Source organism: Thalassophryne amazonica, chromosome 20 (genome assembly GCF_902500255.1).
Source record: "Thalassophryne amazonica chromosome 20, fThaAma1.1, whole genome shotgun sequence".
Classification (NCBI taxonomy): domain Eukaryota; kingdom Metazoa; phylum Chordata; class Actinopteri; order Batrachoidiformes; family Batrachoididae; genus Thalassophryne; species Thalassophryne amazonica.
In genome coordinates this window covers 31,300,749-31,317,400 of record NC_047122.1, presented here as the reverse complement: position 1 = coordinate 31,317,400, position 16,652 = coordinate 31,300,749, and the positions used below count along the sequence as shown (strand labels likewise).

Sequence of the window (16,652 nt, the reverse complement as noted above, 5' to 3'; positions counted from 1 at the left end):
AGGTCTTGCCCTATTGCGTGGATCAGTACAGTTATGTGATTTGGATGGAGAGTGTTGCATTTGACATTTGTACGGGGTGACATGCTTGCGTTGTACTGCCTGTGTCTTGTGTCAGTGTGCTAAGCAAAGAACAGAATATTTCATGATGCCTGTCCCAGATGGAAATATGAAGACCTTCAGTTTTATCAGGTATGTATGCTGTCTCATGAAGTGGTCTGAGGCCAAGCGTCATGGAACATTCTGCCAAACAGTTTTCTTGGACTTGGTGCAAATGGTACTTATACCATACATTGTTGTGTTGAATAAGGATGAGTGCTCTCCGAGAAACACCAATGACAGCTAGCATATCCAGTTGCGCTGCATGCAACTGAAGCTAAACGCAGTTGACATTAACCACAGATAACACTGTTGGCTAGCATGACCACATACTGTATGATGCTGCCAGAGTTGTAGTAGGATTGCTTCTTACATTCCATATTTTCCAGAGTGCAAGTCATATTTTTTATTTTTTACTAGTTTGAGAGGTCTTGAGAATTATAATCTGATCCAATTTAGTGTATGCACCAAAAAAAAAAAAAAAAAAAAAAAAAAAAAATCATGAGCTCATCAAGGATAATAACTATTTATTCATTAACTATTTGGGAGATGATGGTCTAGTGGTTATGCGTTGGGTCTGAGACCAGAGGATCCTCTGTTCAAACCCCAGCCTGATCGGAAAATCACTAAGGGCCCTTGGCCAAGGTCCTTAATCCCCGAGTTGCTCCCGGTGTGTAGTGAGCACCTTGCATGGTAGCACCCTGACATCGGCGTGTGAGTGTGTTTGTGTGAATGTGAGGAATAACTGTAAAGCACTTTGAGCGTCTAATGCAGATGGAAAAGCGCTATATAAATGCAGTCCATTTACAATTCATCCAAGCACGATACAAAAACTCTGATAAGGAAAAAAGTCTTATTATTCTGTCTAAAACTGTACATTTCCTGTCACTTTGCATGCATTTAATTCAAAGGGACACTCACCAGGTAGGCTCGTAGATACGTTGACCTGAGTGTAGAACCTCTTGTTAGGCAACAGCTCTGACACTCCGTTCAGAGCTTCTACAGTAAAGGTGTAGTTGGTGTTGGGAAGAAGATTGACCACAGTCACTGTTCTTTCCGTCAGACCGACCTGCTGGGGCACGAAGCCAACACTCGGACCACACGGCTCACACTGCTTCCCGACACACCGCCGGCACCTCACGCTGTATGTCAGGTCTGTCCTGCCTCCTGTGTCGGACGGGGCTGTCCAGTCAAAAATCAGTGTGGACTGCTTCAGGGTGTAGACCAGGTTTCGAGGTGGAGAGGGCGGCCCTAGAAGATAAAAGATAACTGGCTTTATCAAAAATTCATGATTCTTTAAAAAAGAAAAAAAAAGATGGGCGAGAGATTGAGAGCAAGGACTAGATTGTATACCCCGTTTGTGAACATGAATACTTAAACACAATCCAATCCAAACTGACAAAGGATTTTGCAATTTGTCATATTACATCTATCCACTCTCCCTAAAAACATACCACCATTTATCAAAAATTACAATGGTTTAGTCACAGATCCCCATTTTCTGCATAAAATGAGGGGATTTTACCTGAAATTCGACAAGTTAGTTAGAATTAAACTCTGTAACAATACGAAACTCTTGAGAAATGGGACAGTGAGTTAGAGTTTGAAAGGGCAGGAGTTAAAAATATAAAATAAATATGCATGATTGCAATATAGTTACACATGTGATATACAATGCTGCTAAAGCAAGAAAATATTTGTTTGGCCAATGCACAAAATAAGTACACTCAACAAAAATATAAACGCAACACTTTGGTTTTGCTCCCATTTTGTATGAGATGAAGTCAAAGATCTAAAACTTTTTCCACATACACAATATCACCATTTCCCTCAAATGTTCACAAACCAGTCTAAATCTGTGACAGTGAGCACTTCTCCTTTGCTGAGATAATCCATCCCACCTCACAGGTGTGCCATATCAAGATGCTGATTAGACACCATGATTAGTGCACAGGTGTGCCTTAGACTGTCCACAATAAAAGGTCACTCTGAAAGGTTCAGTTTTATCACACATCACAATGCCACAGATGTTGCAAGATTTGAGGGAGCGTGCAATTGGCATGCTGACAGCAGGAATGTCAACCAGAGCTGTTGCTCGTGTATTGAATGTTCATTTCTCTACCATAAGCCGTCTCCAAAGGCGTTTCAGAGACTTTGGCAGTACATCCAACCAGCCCAGGATCTCCACATCCAGCATGTTCACCTCCAAGATCGTCTGAGACCAGCCACTCGGACAGCTGCTGAAACAATCGGTTTGCATAACCAAAGAATTTCTGCGTCTCAGGGAAGCTCATCTGCATGCTCGTCGTCCTCATCGGGGACTCCAGTTCGTGGTAACCGACTTGAGTGGGCAAATGCTCACATTCGCTGGTGTTTGGCACGTTGGAGAGGTGTTCTCGTCACGGATGAATCCCGGTTCACACTGTTCAGGGCAGATGGCAGACAGCATGTGTGGCATTGTGTGGGTGAGCGGTTTTCTGATATTAATGTTGTGGATCGAGTGGCCCATGGTGGCGGTGAGGTTATGGTATGGGCAGGCGTCTGTTATGGACGAAGAACACAGGTGCATTTTATTGATGGCATTTTGAATGCACAGAGATACCGTGACGAGATTCTGAGGCCCATTGTTGTGCCATACATCCAAGAACATCACCTCATGTTGCAGCAGGATAATGCACGGCCCCATGTTGCAAGGATCTGTACACAATTCTTGGAAGCTGAAAATGTCCCAATTCTTGCATGGCCGGCATACTCACCGGACATGTCACCCATTGAGCATGTTTGGGATGCTCTGGACCGGCGTATATGACAGCGTGTACCAGTTCCTGCCAATATCCAGCAACTTCGCACAGCCATTGAAGAGGAGTGGACCAACATTCCACAGGCCACAATTGACAACCTGATCAACTCTATGCGAAGGAGATGTGTTGCACTGCATGAGGCAAATGGTGGTCACACCAGATACTGACTGGTATCCCCCCCAATAAAACAAAACTGCACCTTTCAGAGTGGCCTTTTATTGTGGGCAGTCTAAGGCACACCTGTGCACTAATCATGGTGTCTAATCAGCATCTTGATATGTGCCATATCAAGATGCTGATTAGATGCTGTGAGGTGGGATGGATTATCTCAGCAAAGGAGAAGTGCTCACTATCACAGATTTAGACTGGTTTGTGAACAATATTTGAGGGAAATGGTGATATTGTGTATGTGGAAAACGTTTTAGATCTTTGAGTTCATCTCATACAAAATGGGAGCAAAACCAAAAGTGTTGCGTTTATATTTTTGTTGAGTGTAATTTGTCAAAGTCTATTCTGTAGTTTTTTCCAGGTACAGCCATGTTGAAAGATGGCAGCACAGACAAATGTTGATAAATGATGCTTTTCTGCAGAAGGGTTGTACCTTTTCCATGTTCACCCCAAACCCATTTGACTTCTTGAAGTCACCATGCCTAACACACATACAACATCTGGTTGCAACCCAGCAATTGGGAAAGAAGTGTGTACACTCAACTGACCTAACCTCAAAATCAGTAGGTGTCTTGGGGTCATTACGCATAATGCATATTTTATTTTTTATGTTTCTTTATTAAAACCCCCAAAACTGGGGAAATTTAACATCCACACAAACGAGTAAAATGCAACAATGAATATGTACAGTAAAAAGTATGAAACAATTAAAACGATAGAGTGAGTAGATTTACAAGAGTAGACTCAGCGGACGATGGTTTTACAAAATTATTGTGGAATAAGAAATATCTTCAAGGATTCAAAGGATTCAAGGATTCAAAGGAATTTTATTGTCATATGCACATAGGAACATGTTCCCTGCACAATGAAATGTGTTTACTGCATTTAACCCATCCTAACTGCCAGTTAGGAGCAGAGGTCGCCTTTACGGCACACGGGGACCCAGCTCTAGATGTATGTCCCTGCCCTGAATCACGAGCAGGGCTGAGCAAACCTTGACCAGCTTCATGACACACTTAATCAACAACACACATAAGCCGGTCCGGTACATAAACACACATAAAAGCACACACAAGGAGAGTATTGGGAAAGAAAAAAAACCTCCATTGCTGCTGTGTTGAACACACACAGCACCACTGAAGCAAAAAAACAAAACAAAACAAAAACCCATAAGCACAGAAAACAGTCACAGAAAAACAGTAAACAATCAGACAACAGACGACAGCCGAGACTTGAATGTGACCAGTGTTCAGACAGACAGCCTGGAGGCCACCCTTGGCGCCATCAACAGGCCTTATCTGTCCATCCTGGGGGAGGGAAGTCCTGAATCAGTCCACCAGAGTCTAAGGTCCCACAGTCAACATCACAGGACTGGGAGGGAAAGACAAGAGAGGCGGGGTACGACAAGGAGCGAGGCATCAGGAGTGTTCTTCGGGGGGAGGATTTTATCCCAGCGGCCTTTAAGGGCAGCTGGTGTTTGGAAACCAAATAGATATCCAGATTAACAGACGCCTGAAAGATTCCACTGTCTGAAACTTCAGAGTGGCTCCCAAATACATCTGAATAGAGGAGAAGAGATGTGGTCATTACTGATGATCAAAGCGGTTTTCCAGTGCAGCCATTCTTCTCGAGATGGATTCCAACGTGCGGTTAACACCCGCCGACTGAGCTGACACTGCCCTTCCAATCGAATCGATCATGTGGGGCAGCCTGGACGGGCCAATTAATGCCGCCTCCACCTTCTTAATTTTCCGGTAAACCAGTGCTACGGCCGCTCCACACAGCAGAAACCCGGTCACCACAGCTCCAAATAAGTAAACATCTTCCACGTCCTCCACAGACAACGTGTACAGGCATATGACTTGCCACCTCTTCCAGCTGTCCATCACATAACCCGCCACATGTGTCCCGGCAGGACAGGTCGGGTCCTCCGCTCCCGAGTGTCTTGTAGAAAAAATAGTGTCAATTGCATTCAGAGACCACTTAATCAGATCCATTTTGCTGTTTCTAGAGGAGCAGGGCTGGCAGCCTCACAGACAAACACGCTATAGTAGCAGGAAAGTTGGGGAGGGAGGAGGAAAGAAAAATGCGACCGTCCCGACCGAGAGCAAGAAGGCAACAAAAAAAAAAGGAATCAGAATCAAGAATCAATCAGATTGTTAAGGAATCAGTGGTGTATTACATTGAAATTCAACAGATAATTTCCTAAAATTATAAAAAACAATCCAATGGCCTATGGCCCTGCAATATAAATATATCGATTAGTGTGCTCTTGATGATCTCACCATTTAAAGTATAATATGAAAGAAATCTAGGCTGGATTTGTTAAACTGCAGATCTAAAAGAAAAGGCTCTATGATAAAAGCTGTATGTATTTTAACTTATAACAGCCAATTTGTAGTGCGTTTAACAAATGTGAATGATGGTGCCTTTTACTTAGGCCCATTTTTAATTATGCTACCCAAATTTTAATGAAGCAAGATCAGACCTACACAATGAGATACAATCCATGGCAACATTGTGGGACAAAAAACACTTTTCCATAGACATGATTTCAAAGAAGTATGTAAACCTGGGCCTTGAAATCTAGCTGATGCTAACTTATAAATGTTCCTTCTGCCAGCACTTATCCTATTATGTACATGGCTGGTGTATTTGCCCACAGAGTCAAATCTGACATCCAGGATCTCCATATTAGTTTGTATGTGAATTTCACTTGACTTTAGTTTAAACTTAGTAGGCGTTTTTAGTAGGCTTTTTCCTACAATACAAAATAGTTTTTTTTTTTTTTTTAAACAAAATTAAACTGCCAGTTATGGGCATAAATGATGCAGATATTGATAAGTGACTGGAGACCCGAGGTAGCTGAATTCAATACTGTTATATCATCAGCATATACACGTGTTGACTTAAGGCTCTAACACTAGTATTAGCATTTTGCAAATTAAGTAACTCATCCTTAATACAAATACTAAAAAGCAAACATCCCTGCTTCATACCCTTAGTTACATGAAAAGAAGGGCTGATCCCATGATCCCATCTAACACAGACAGTTGTGTTGGAATAACCTATACATATGTAGAATTTTATCATACGATTTAAACAAGAGACCATCATGCCAAATTGAGTCAAAACATTTCTCTGCATCTAAAGAACATACAGTATATAGACAGGTGAACCATGATTATTAAAATATGCTATGGAATCATTAATAAGAGATACATCAACATTTGTACATACACCAAATTTGGTGACAATCGGACCAATGCAAGTGAAGTTATTGAGCTCAATTGAAATGTTGCAAACTGACTGACCACACATGCTGAAATTCAGCCCACTACTTGCACTGTGGGGGAAACCTCTGGCATCACAATATTTTCAAGTACCTGCAGTCAACTGGCTGATGTCTTAAGGACATTCATGCTCATATAGTTGCTACATAACTACAAAAGTGAACAGTTGTACTTAATAGATGTAGACCAGGGGTGGCCAAGTTCGGTCTTTGAGAGCCACATTCCTGACACTCTTAGTTGTCTCCCTGCTCCAACACACCTGAATCCAATAAAAGACTCGTTAGGAGACTTTTAATGAGTCTTTCATTGGATTCAGGTGTGTTGGAGCAGGGAGACAACTAAGAGTGTCAGGAGAGTGGCTCTCAAGGACCGAACTTGGCCACCCCTGGTGTAGACAGTCTTGAATATGATCCAGTGTCTGAACAGCCTGCAAGTGCCATCAGTGAGGAAACTGTTGATGGTCGGTGGGTGACTGAGTATCAATCAGATAAATGATGCTGTGTCACTCTCACATGAGTGTTGAGAACATTCCACATATAGAACTTGTAATGTCTATGTTTCTGCACCGTCAGTACTGCATCTTCCGTCTCCTGAGCAAGAGCTCATCAGGCTCAGTCATTTTAAGGAAGAAATTACAACATTTTGGATTAGATCCAAACAGTTAATTTGATCAAATGTTTCCTAACCCAAGTTGAGCGACAGGTCCATCACTTTAAGGTATAGACCGAGGTAATCCGTGAATCAGAAATACACATCCTCACCCCCTGCAAGAAGAAGTAATAAGTCCAATATAGGCTGTGAGCCTGTTCAACTAGAGTTTAATTCTGGATTCTGTCATGTGCTACGGATGAGATTTTATGACTCCACCCATATAGGATGCCGGTCCAATGCTGGCTACTCTTTCAGTCAATGCTGGCATCCATTTACAGCTGGGTGGACTGAGACAAAGCAGATTAAGTGTCATATCCCTGAGCCAAGAACTCTTTTGTTCCCCGAGCCATCAAGCTGCACAACTTTGCACTCTGGAAAAGGTGGAGGAGTAGCAGGAAGAGAGAGGGTGGGGAGGACGGGACGAGATGAGGGTGGGATACAGCATGCTGTGTAACGTTCTATCAGTAAGATTCCAGTGCAATATGATGAGTAAAACCTTTTATTCCGTTTGTATTGTTTAGCATTTTTGGATTTTAATTTTTTTTTTTTTTTTTACTGTTATTGTTCTTATCGATGCTGTGCTGCAAATGGAACCTTAATTTCCCTGAGGGACCTTGTCTAAGGGATAAATAAAGTTCTATATCTATATCCAAGATCACATGAGCATGAATCAAACCCATATCTACATATTGGGAACCCAGATCCTTAGCCAATGAGCACCATGGAAGGAAGCTTGCAAAGAACACAGCGGAACCTCGGTTTTGGAACAATTCAGTTTAAGAACATTTTTTTTTAATGAAAAATGCATCACTTTTTGAAAAAAGTCTTTGTTCACGAACATCTCCGCCACAGTAGGTGGTGTTAATGCACCATATTGGGTTGCAATCTGCCAATAAACTCCAAAGAAGAAGAAAAAGCAAGAAAGTTAGTCTTCAGATGTTTATTAAATTATACGTTTGGGGGACTGTGCAGTTGTTCTCCTAATGGTTTACTTTACTGTGGACATTAAAAGTTATGAGCCATGTATTTTTTCCAGTTATCATACAATAAATTGAGCTAACGGGTAAAGCTACCAACAGCTAAAGGTGCTAAAGCTGTTAGTATTGTAGGCGTGACATCACACGTGATGTAATTTCTACACGCCATCTTTGTTTGGCGGAAATGTGAGCACGTCCGCAAAGTTTGTTGTCTCTCTACTTCCAAGTTTGTTTTTTGATAATGTATCAGTACGAAGAGGATTTGCCACCTGAGGCACGAAATCAATACAGAAAGAAGCTGGAGTTGGCAGGAATCTGAAAATGCCCGTATAAGATTATTGCAGATGACTGCTTAGACGATCCTAGCGCAGCCAGTCTGCTCTGTGTAAGCCTGATCCTGTCAGATCTCAGAAGCTAAGCAGAGCAGGATCTGGTTAGTACTTGGATGGGAGACCCCTTTGGAACACCAGCGGCTGTGTGTGTTTCTCCAAGTAAAACTGGAGTTGCGTCAGGAAGGGCATCCGGAGTAAAACTTGTGTCAATTATCAATGCGGATCTGGTTGTATCCACTGTGGCGATCCCCACGAAACCGGGAGCAGTCAAATGAACACCACCACCAACTGGTTAGACGACCCTAAACATTGGCCAGAGACTGATTACAAAGACGTCTACACATACTTGATCAAGAGTCCTTGTTGGGTATTCTTTTTTTATATATAAGAATATATTAATAATTGTATCAGTTAATCCCCGGTCACATGACACTATGGAAGGACACCAAAGCCAAAACAAAACAAGAAATCTGGACTTATGTTGACATTCGGAGACACTGTTTAACAGTCACCCAGCTTTGTTTCTGTAGCTGCTGCTTTGTCAGAATTTTCAAACAGTTGAAAAATGTGAACGAATCCTGACGACAACCGCCATTCATAAATATTAATCCCAAAAGTACTTAGCAGTGATGAAATGGGCAGAACACACATAGCAGTGACCAGACTCGGGACTCCATCGTTTCTTTTTGTTGATACTCCCATTGGTGTTTACAATGGCCCTGTTGATTGCACTGCACCATTTCACACACCTGCATTTCTCAGATGGTATAATATATAATCGCCGTTTGGGATAACTCTATGTTGGCTATACATCCCGGAACACAACAACTTTTGGGTGCTGCTTTCGATGTTACCAAAGTCGCTCGAGTCCCCCAGACAAAGATGGCGGCTCGCTTCTGGCTGTCCGACCGCGAGAATACAACATTAAATCCCACCAGAGTTTCACTGCAACAGAGGCATCTGATCTGTTCAAAAGTTCAGTTACCTGATGTTCTTATGGTCTTTTCTGTTCAGGTATGGTGAAATTAAATTGTCTATTTAGTATTTTGTACACTAATGCCTATTCTTTGTATTTTGTCTGCCTTTTATGCATAAAATGCCGTTAAAAAGATAAAAACACACTGTTCTTTTTGGGCCAGGAACTGATTAATCCATTTTACATTGTTTCTTATGGGAAAATTGGTTTCGGTTTAAGAACAACATTTAGGAACTAAGAATTAAATTCTAAAACCGAGGTTCCACTGTATTTTCATCTGTAAGAAAGCACATGATCTCTGTTGCCTGGGATGCAAAGGCTTATTGGGCTGGTTTTCTAAGGACAATGCTCCATATCACAAGCTGCCATTGCTTGACTGAGTTGCAGCTATATTCTCCTGATTTGGTACAATCGTCCACTTCCATATCATGACAAAGCAAAGAAATAGAGTGGTGATGACATATTTGCGTTTGAGGTTGTTTTGACAATTAGGATGAATTATTTTTGTTTAAATATTCTCAAACACAGAAGAACTGTTGGAAGACGCATGGATCACTAAGTGGACTATGTTGTGGTCTCATCCCACAAAGACATCATAGTTACGCTATGAACATTTCAGCCCACCCTCATCACTACATCAGTATCTCCACTGACCTTTTTCTTCTCGCTGTAGGATGTCACACATCAAAGCTGCGCAGAGCTTTGGTCCACTTAAGGCCATGAATTTTCTATGTCGCCATGTCCATGTTTGATGTGTGATGAATAAGTTAAGGTGGGCTCCTTTGTATGTGCAGTCAAATACAACACAAACCACAGCTGGGTCCTGCTCCCAGACACACAGTTACATAAGGATAAAGCATTTAAAAAATAAAAAAAAACGTGCACCCACAGATGGGCTCGCTCCATTCTTTTTTTTGCTTTTTGGGCTTTGCATGTGGTTCCTTTTTCCCCCTCATCTTCAAATACAACTTTCTAAAATGTCACCTCACTCACTTTCTTCAACTCACTCCCCATCTCTCAGTCTCCTATCTACTTTCCCCCAAACAACCAAATGACTCTCTGGCTTCCTCTGCTGCATCACAGCACAAATACATGCACAATGTTTTATTTCACTGCATCTGAACCCTTTTAGTTTTTCTCTTTTTTTTTTCTTTCAAAATTATTACTCTGTTTCAACTATATTAGCTTGTCACTGTACATTGGCAAACATCATTCATTATTCATCCTCAAATCTTTCCTGCAATTATTGAGCTACACTCAATGCTCTTACATGCTGGTGAAAAGTACTTCCACAAAAAGGTCCATTTATGTCCACAGCTGCAGATACTTCCCTTTACACTGCCACCAGGAAATATGTTAAGAGTGCACTATACGGTAAATGTGCCAACAGCTGCCATTAACATCGGTCACAAGAGGAACCAGAGACTATGAGACATTACCTCTGTAGTACCTTCAGAGATGTTTGTGTCACCGTACTTCCAACATCGCATTAACTCGGTAAGTAGGGCGGCCATTGAACCATTTGGTTTGGATCTCTCCATGCAGACAAAAGTGAGAAGGTACAGCTTCTATACTTTAAGGAGAAGGGGGCATTGAAGATGTAAGCCAACAGAATTCATATCTAGACAGTTCAAAATCACCAGATGAATAGCTCTTGACCTGCACAAGTCAGGTGAGGTCAGGTCTGAGAGCATGCATTGGTGCATCCACCACACTATGGAATTACCACAGTTCCTGCATCTCAACTATCCAGACAGACAACAGATCCATCCCCACCTCCCTTATGTATCCATCTGTACCACAGCCACATGATATGTGGACATATCCTTGGCCTTTTCCACTTTCTGTGGTCCTCAACACTGGGGCACCTGCATGCTGGATCATGTACAAAGACATTCACTTAGAATACAAGAGATACAAGGTCTGCGCGAATCCGTCCGCACGTCTTTCATTACAAAATCTCCTTTAACAGTGGAATGTCCCGATAAACTGCTGATCCCGACCTCTTCTGAAACTTCTCTGCTCTCTCACGACGTCCTGGATCAACAGAGGCTTAAATTTGGAAGTTTTGAGCTTGAAACAGTCTGACGACGGCGGCTCGGGGTGCAGTGCGCCGTCCGGCGCCATGGGCTGTCCTTAAAGCGATAGTAACACTCCTTAATCTCCCATCAGCTGTTAAAATTTTCACCGAAAACCATATGCATTTCTCGAATGGTGTCCACTTGGATGTGTCTCACAGTTTCTGAAAAAAATTTGATCAAACAAAACGGCAGTCTCTCAGCAAGTTCTCACACAAAGGAATTCCGACGGGAGGGGTGGACCAGTGCTCACTCAAAGCCTGCCCACAGGCGAATGACACAACCAACAGGCGTGAAAAACTCACGCATGCACATGAGGGTTCAAGGTTGGCTGATGTAATCGCACGTGATTCAAATCCATATAGTTTTTGAAAAAAATAAAAAGGTACGATACTTTTCTCACAGACTTCGTATGCCTCATCTGAGTGGTAACAAGAGAACTCTCCCTGGGATAAGTATTCGGCCAGAGTTAAGAATGTGGCTCAGGTTAGAGGTAGGGTTAGTCCCAGGACCAGTTCTTACTGGGGGCCAGGTTCACATTAGGGTACTTTTCCTGTATCCATTGAAGTCACCTTAAGTAGCTGTTCATTTGACCCAAAGTCAGAACTCAAGGGTTGTTCAAAGTGACCTCGTACCAAAGGCATCCAGTTGTCAACTTAAGTCAAACAAACATACAGCAAGACAAGAAGCAGCAGGACCCTACAGACCTGGATGTTTGTTCTCCTGTAAAGTTATCCTATCACCAAACAGCTCTGTCCAAGGATCTCATGACATCAGAAACCTGTCCCAAACATCTCCCAAACTCAATGGGGACAAGAGACATGAATGTCACTGCTGAAATAAACGAATGTCTCCACACATTCACTTGCACAAGTGGGTGCCAGTAATTTGTATTTTTGAAAGTCTAGTGACTCATCCTACCATTGTAATCCTGGTTTAATGAACGCAGTAGTGTGACCTTTACAACTGAATTCAATGGTTCTGTTAAAAAGAAAAGAATATATACACAGTATTCAAATTGCTCTGTGGCATTTGCTGGAGTTCGTAATTAACTAATGTGGAGGAGATGTTAGTATAGCATTAAATATATGAGACCAATGTACAAACCAGAACTTGTGGACTGTAGCTGTGCTGCAGAAATATATATAATCCTCATAAGAATATTAGAAGGATCATGGGAGTATGTGATTTGCATACTTGGAAAAGCCATATGACTAGGTCCCTCGTGGGGGGTATTGCGGGGGTGTAGGGAACCGGTGTCACCGACCGAACTGTCCCCCCTAAAAATTTGTACACCCTTCCTTCACTGCGCATGCATCATTTCAGACCACAGCAGCACATCTGAGACTGACTCTCGACACCCAATGACAGGACTGAGCGGAGGCGAGACACAGACAGAGGCTGGACACAAATGCAGGCTCACCACAGGACGTATGCGTAAAGGATGGTTTAATTCAGACCTGGGTTCAGTAACAGGAAGGCAGTCCGCGAAGCAAAAGTTCCGGGCAGGGACAAGACAGAGGACGTGGTCAAAAACAAGCAGGGTCAGTACATGAGCAAACAGAGTTGTCAGGGCTGAGGCAAAAGGCAGGATCCGGTACACAGAGCAGAGTCAAAAAACACGGCTTGGCAAAACAGGACTGAAACAAAGTGCTGGTGAGTGAATGAATCAACAAACGAGCAGGGAGGAAGTGAACTGAAGCAGTTTAAATAAGAACAGGTGTTAATAAGATAATGAGGTGCAAGTGGAGGAGGAAGGGCCTGGAAGGGGGCGTGGTCAGGTGACAACTAAGAGGCAAAAGAGATGCAGAAAGGCGGTGACAAATGGGCAAGTAAATGACAGATGAATGGGGCGTGGCCAACAGTGATGACAAAGTGCAGGTGTGGGACATGAGTGATCAGAAAGAGAGTGTGATAACAATGAAACTGGACATGACAACTTAGAGACCTGAGAGGAGTGCAGACAAAGAGAGAATAACAGGCAAGTGAGCGGTGAAGAGAAGAGACTGTGATAACAATGAAACTGGACATGACAACTAAAGATCATACAAAGAAAACATGAGCACAAATCTAAACTTGATCAGGACTGAAAAGCATACCAGAACATGATAAACAGAATCATGGGAAATAACACATTGTGACAAAACCAAGTGGAACAGACAGACAAAACTATAAGAAAAACAGAAACTAAGTGATAACAAAACTTGGCATACCAGTACTACATAATAGAAATGAGAACAGCAAAACAATAGGCAAACAATAACCAAATGATAAACCATGAAAACACAGACTGATAGAACAAAACTAGAACGGAACTGGAACATGGCTGAAGTATAAAAGTAACAGAAGAATGTGCCAAAGCAAAAATAGAACATAGAATAAACACATGATGAAGAAGGCAATTAATAAAACAAGGCTGGGGCAAAAGGAACAGAACTAAATAAAGAGGAAAAATAAGGGCTGAAGCCTGGAACTGGGCGGGGCATGACAGTACCCCTCCCCCAAGCGAGTGCCCCAGGGCACCTGCCCAAAAACAACCCGACACCGGGCGGGCGGCCGGGGGCCCAGGATGGTGGGCAAACCGAGGCAGGAGAGCCATAACAGGGCCCAAAAAACAGGAGGCCCCAAGGATGACCAAGAACAGACCCCAGAAATACAGGCAGAGGGAAACCCGAACAACAAAAACCTGCCAGGCGGCCGTGGGATCCAAAATAGTGCATAGCCATGGTAGGAAATAGACCTCTAGGCGGCTCAGGAGGGTGACCATGCGGCGTAACACAGGGCCTGGGCAAGTGACATACAACTGGGTCGTGATCAACCACTGGGTCAGGAGGGCGGACCTGGGAAGTATTACATCTTGTAAGGACATATCAGAAATTCGATTATGGGACGAACTGACCCCTAGGGCGGTGCCAGAGGGACAATCTGGACCAGATGTGGGATGATTTACCCAAAAACAACATAGTGAAGAAACTAACCTCCTAAGGATGAGTCCCACAGAATGGAGAAGCCACTGGGCAAAAAGGAGAAGCGCCATGCCGAACAGCCCATAAAAAGAAAAACAAAGTGCTTCAACATCCCAGGTACAAACCAAATCAAACCAATGTAAGACCCCATAACACATGATAGGGTGCTATGCGTATACCTGGCTAAGAAAATAACTAAAAAGAGACCAAAAAGAACACTCATATGCAGAATAAATGTATTTGAACAAAAACCATAAAAAGCAGAGAACCCACATTAATGAGCTATGATGCAGACAGAAAACTAAAACCAAGAGCAGACCAACAAAAGAACCAACCAGAATAACCTGTGCTTTCTCGGAGTGCCGAATGTATTGCGAAAAATGATTAATCAAACCCTGTGGGTAATGAGGATTACCCGATGTAATCAGGGACTAGAGAGAGGACTTTAACAGATGTTGGGTGGAATTAATTTCCAGAATCCCACAACCAAACCCTGGAGAGATCCCAAGGAACAAAATTATTTTTTCAAGTATTAAAGTCAAGACCTTCAATAATTGTGTGTCATGGTCATTCATGGGCCACTCCAGGAGTGGGAGTGGGGCCTTTAACAGACTATTCAATGAGGCACATAAAGAAAGCACAAAATAAACCCGTAAAAAACAGAGTTCAAATGAAAAGTCACTAACCGTCCCTTGGTTTGTGTCCTCAAGCGTTGTCATCTGAGCTGACACTAAAGCAGGAGCAGGACAAGGAGGCTCCGGAGAGGAAGGTTCAGGCAGTGTGCGTACGACCGACGCACCATCAGGCGTCGTAACAGGCTGCGGCGCGGCGTGCACCGAGGCCGCTCCGGCAGCTGGTGCCACAGAAGCAGTGTGCTCGGAGACTGGTTCAGCCGCAGGTGCCGCTGGCGCGGGGCGCGCGGAGACTGGTTCAGCCGCAGGTGCCGCTGGCGCGGTGCGCGCGGAGTCTGGTTCAGCCACTGGGGCGGTGCGTGCGGAGTCTGGTTCAGCTGGAGGTGCTGCAGGTGCCGCTAGCGCAGAGTCTGGTTCAGCTGCTGGCACATTGCGCGCAGAGACTGGTTCGGCTGGAGGTGCCACAGGTGCGGAGACTGGTTCAGCCGCAGGCGCGGTGCGCGCGGAAGCTAGTTCAGCCGCTGGTGCCGCAGGTGCCGCTAGCGTGGAGACTGGTTCAGCCGCTGGCGCTGTGCGAGCGGTCTTTCGTGGCACAGGTGCACGAGGCTTACGAAGGGCTGGTACAGGTGGTAGGCTTGGAACAGCCGTTGTCATTCCACAGAGATGCTGAGAAGTTGGGCATGAGGAAATCCAAGACATGAGCATGGTTGGGGCTTCCTGGTGCCAACGCGCTGATGGCGTCAACACGGTGGAGACCGGCTCCGCTGCGGCCCGTGGCGGGCATGTGGAATCCACATGAGTCTTATGCGGTGCAGGCTTAGGTGGTGCCCGTGAAGGGGCCAGAATGGGTGCTGAGCGTGGCTGTGATCCCGGTTTCACCGGCTGAGATGGTGCGGCCGGTTTTTGCACTGATGCGCACCAGGCTGCGTCCGAAATTGTTATGTACTGAGGTGCGGTTGAACAGGCAGCGGTGATGTCCGATTCAAACAAAAACTCAATCGGATCTTCGATGCATGGAGGAACCTGGCCCTGCTTAAAATGAGATTTTATGTTCTTCAGTTCAGGAAAAGAGTGGACCACGTCTGGCTCGGCTTGTAAAAGCTGATCAAGGGCCGACAGAATGTGACGTTGGTTCTGTGGACTCAGATTGTCCTGATATTCAAAAAATAGGTCCTGTATCTTAAATAACACATTTACCGTGTCCTGGACTGCAAACTGCTCTGTCTCTGACGAATCGTCATCGTCATCTTCATCACAGTCGCTCCACTCAACGTTGTCATCAGAGGGCAGGTGTTGAGAATACAGGTGGGCCTCTGGATGTTTTATCCAGTCGGGAAGTCTTTGGCCAGAAAAAATTGCGTCCAGGTCCTGCAGATCAGGGAAGAGCTCATAAAGCCAAACATTAGCTTCCAAAAGTTCCCATGCCTGCTCTAGAAAATCAAATTTTTCCTTTGGAGAGTAGCAGTCGCGGAAACACAAAGAAAAATTGAATGTCATCAAAAATCCTTTTGATGGCGTCGGAGTCCTGGTTCCTGTCGACTGGGTTCGAGCCCGCTGCGTCCATGTCTGGCTCGTTTGTTCTGACAGGACTGAGCGGAGGTGAGACACAGACAGAGGCTGGACACAAATGCAGGCTCACCACAGGACGTATGCGTAAAGGATGGTTTAATTCAGACCTGGGT

At 44.0% G+C, this 16,652-nt stretch overlaps 1 protein-coding gene across 1 annotated transcript in view; it reads right to left on the bottom strand.

Annotated features, from left to right (window-relative positions):
• The window catches only part of LOC117501351 (ephrin type-A receptor 7), a 473,258-nt gene that overhangs the window by 161,642 nt on the left and 294,964 nt on the right, over positions 1-16,652 (bottom strand). The window contains exon 5 of the mRNA XM_034160204.1: positions 1,018-1,347. Within this exon, the coding sequence (XP_034016095.1) occupies positions 1,018-1,347 (330 nt within the window). The remainder of the gene's footprint in view (positions 1-1,017; positions 1,348-16,652) is intronic.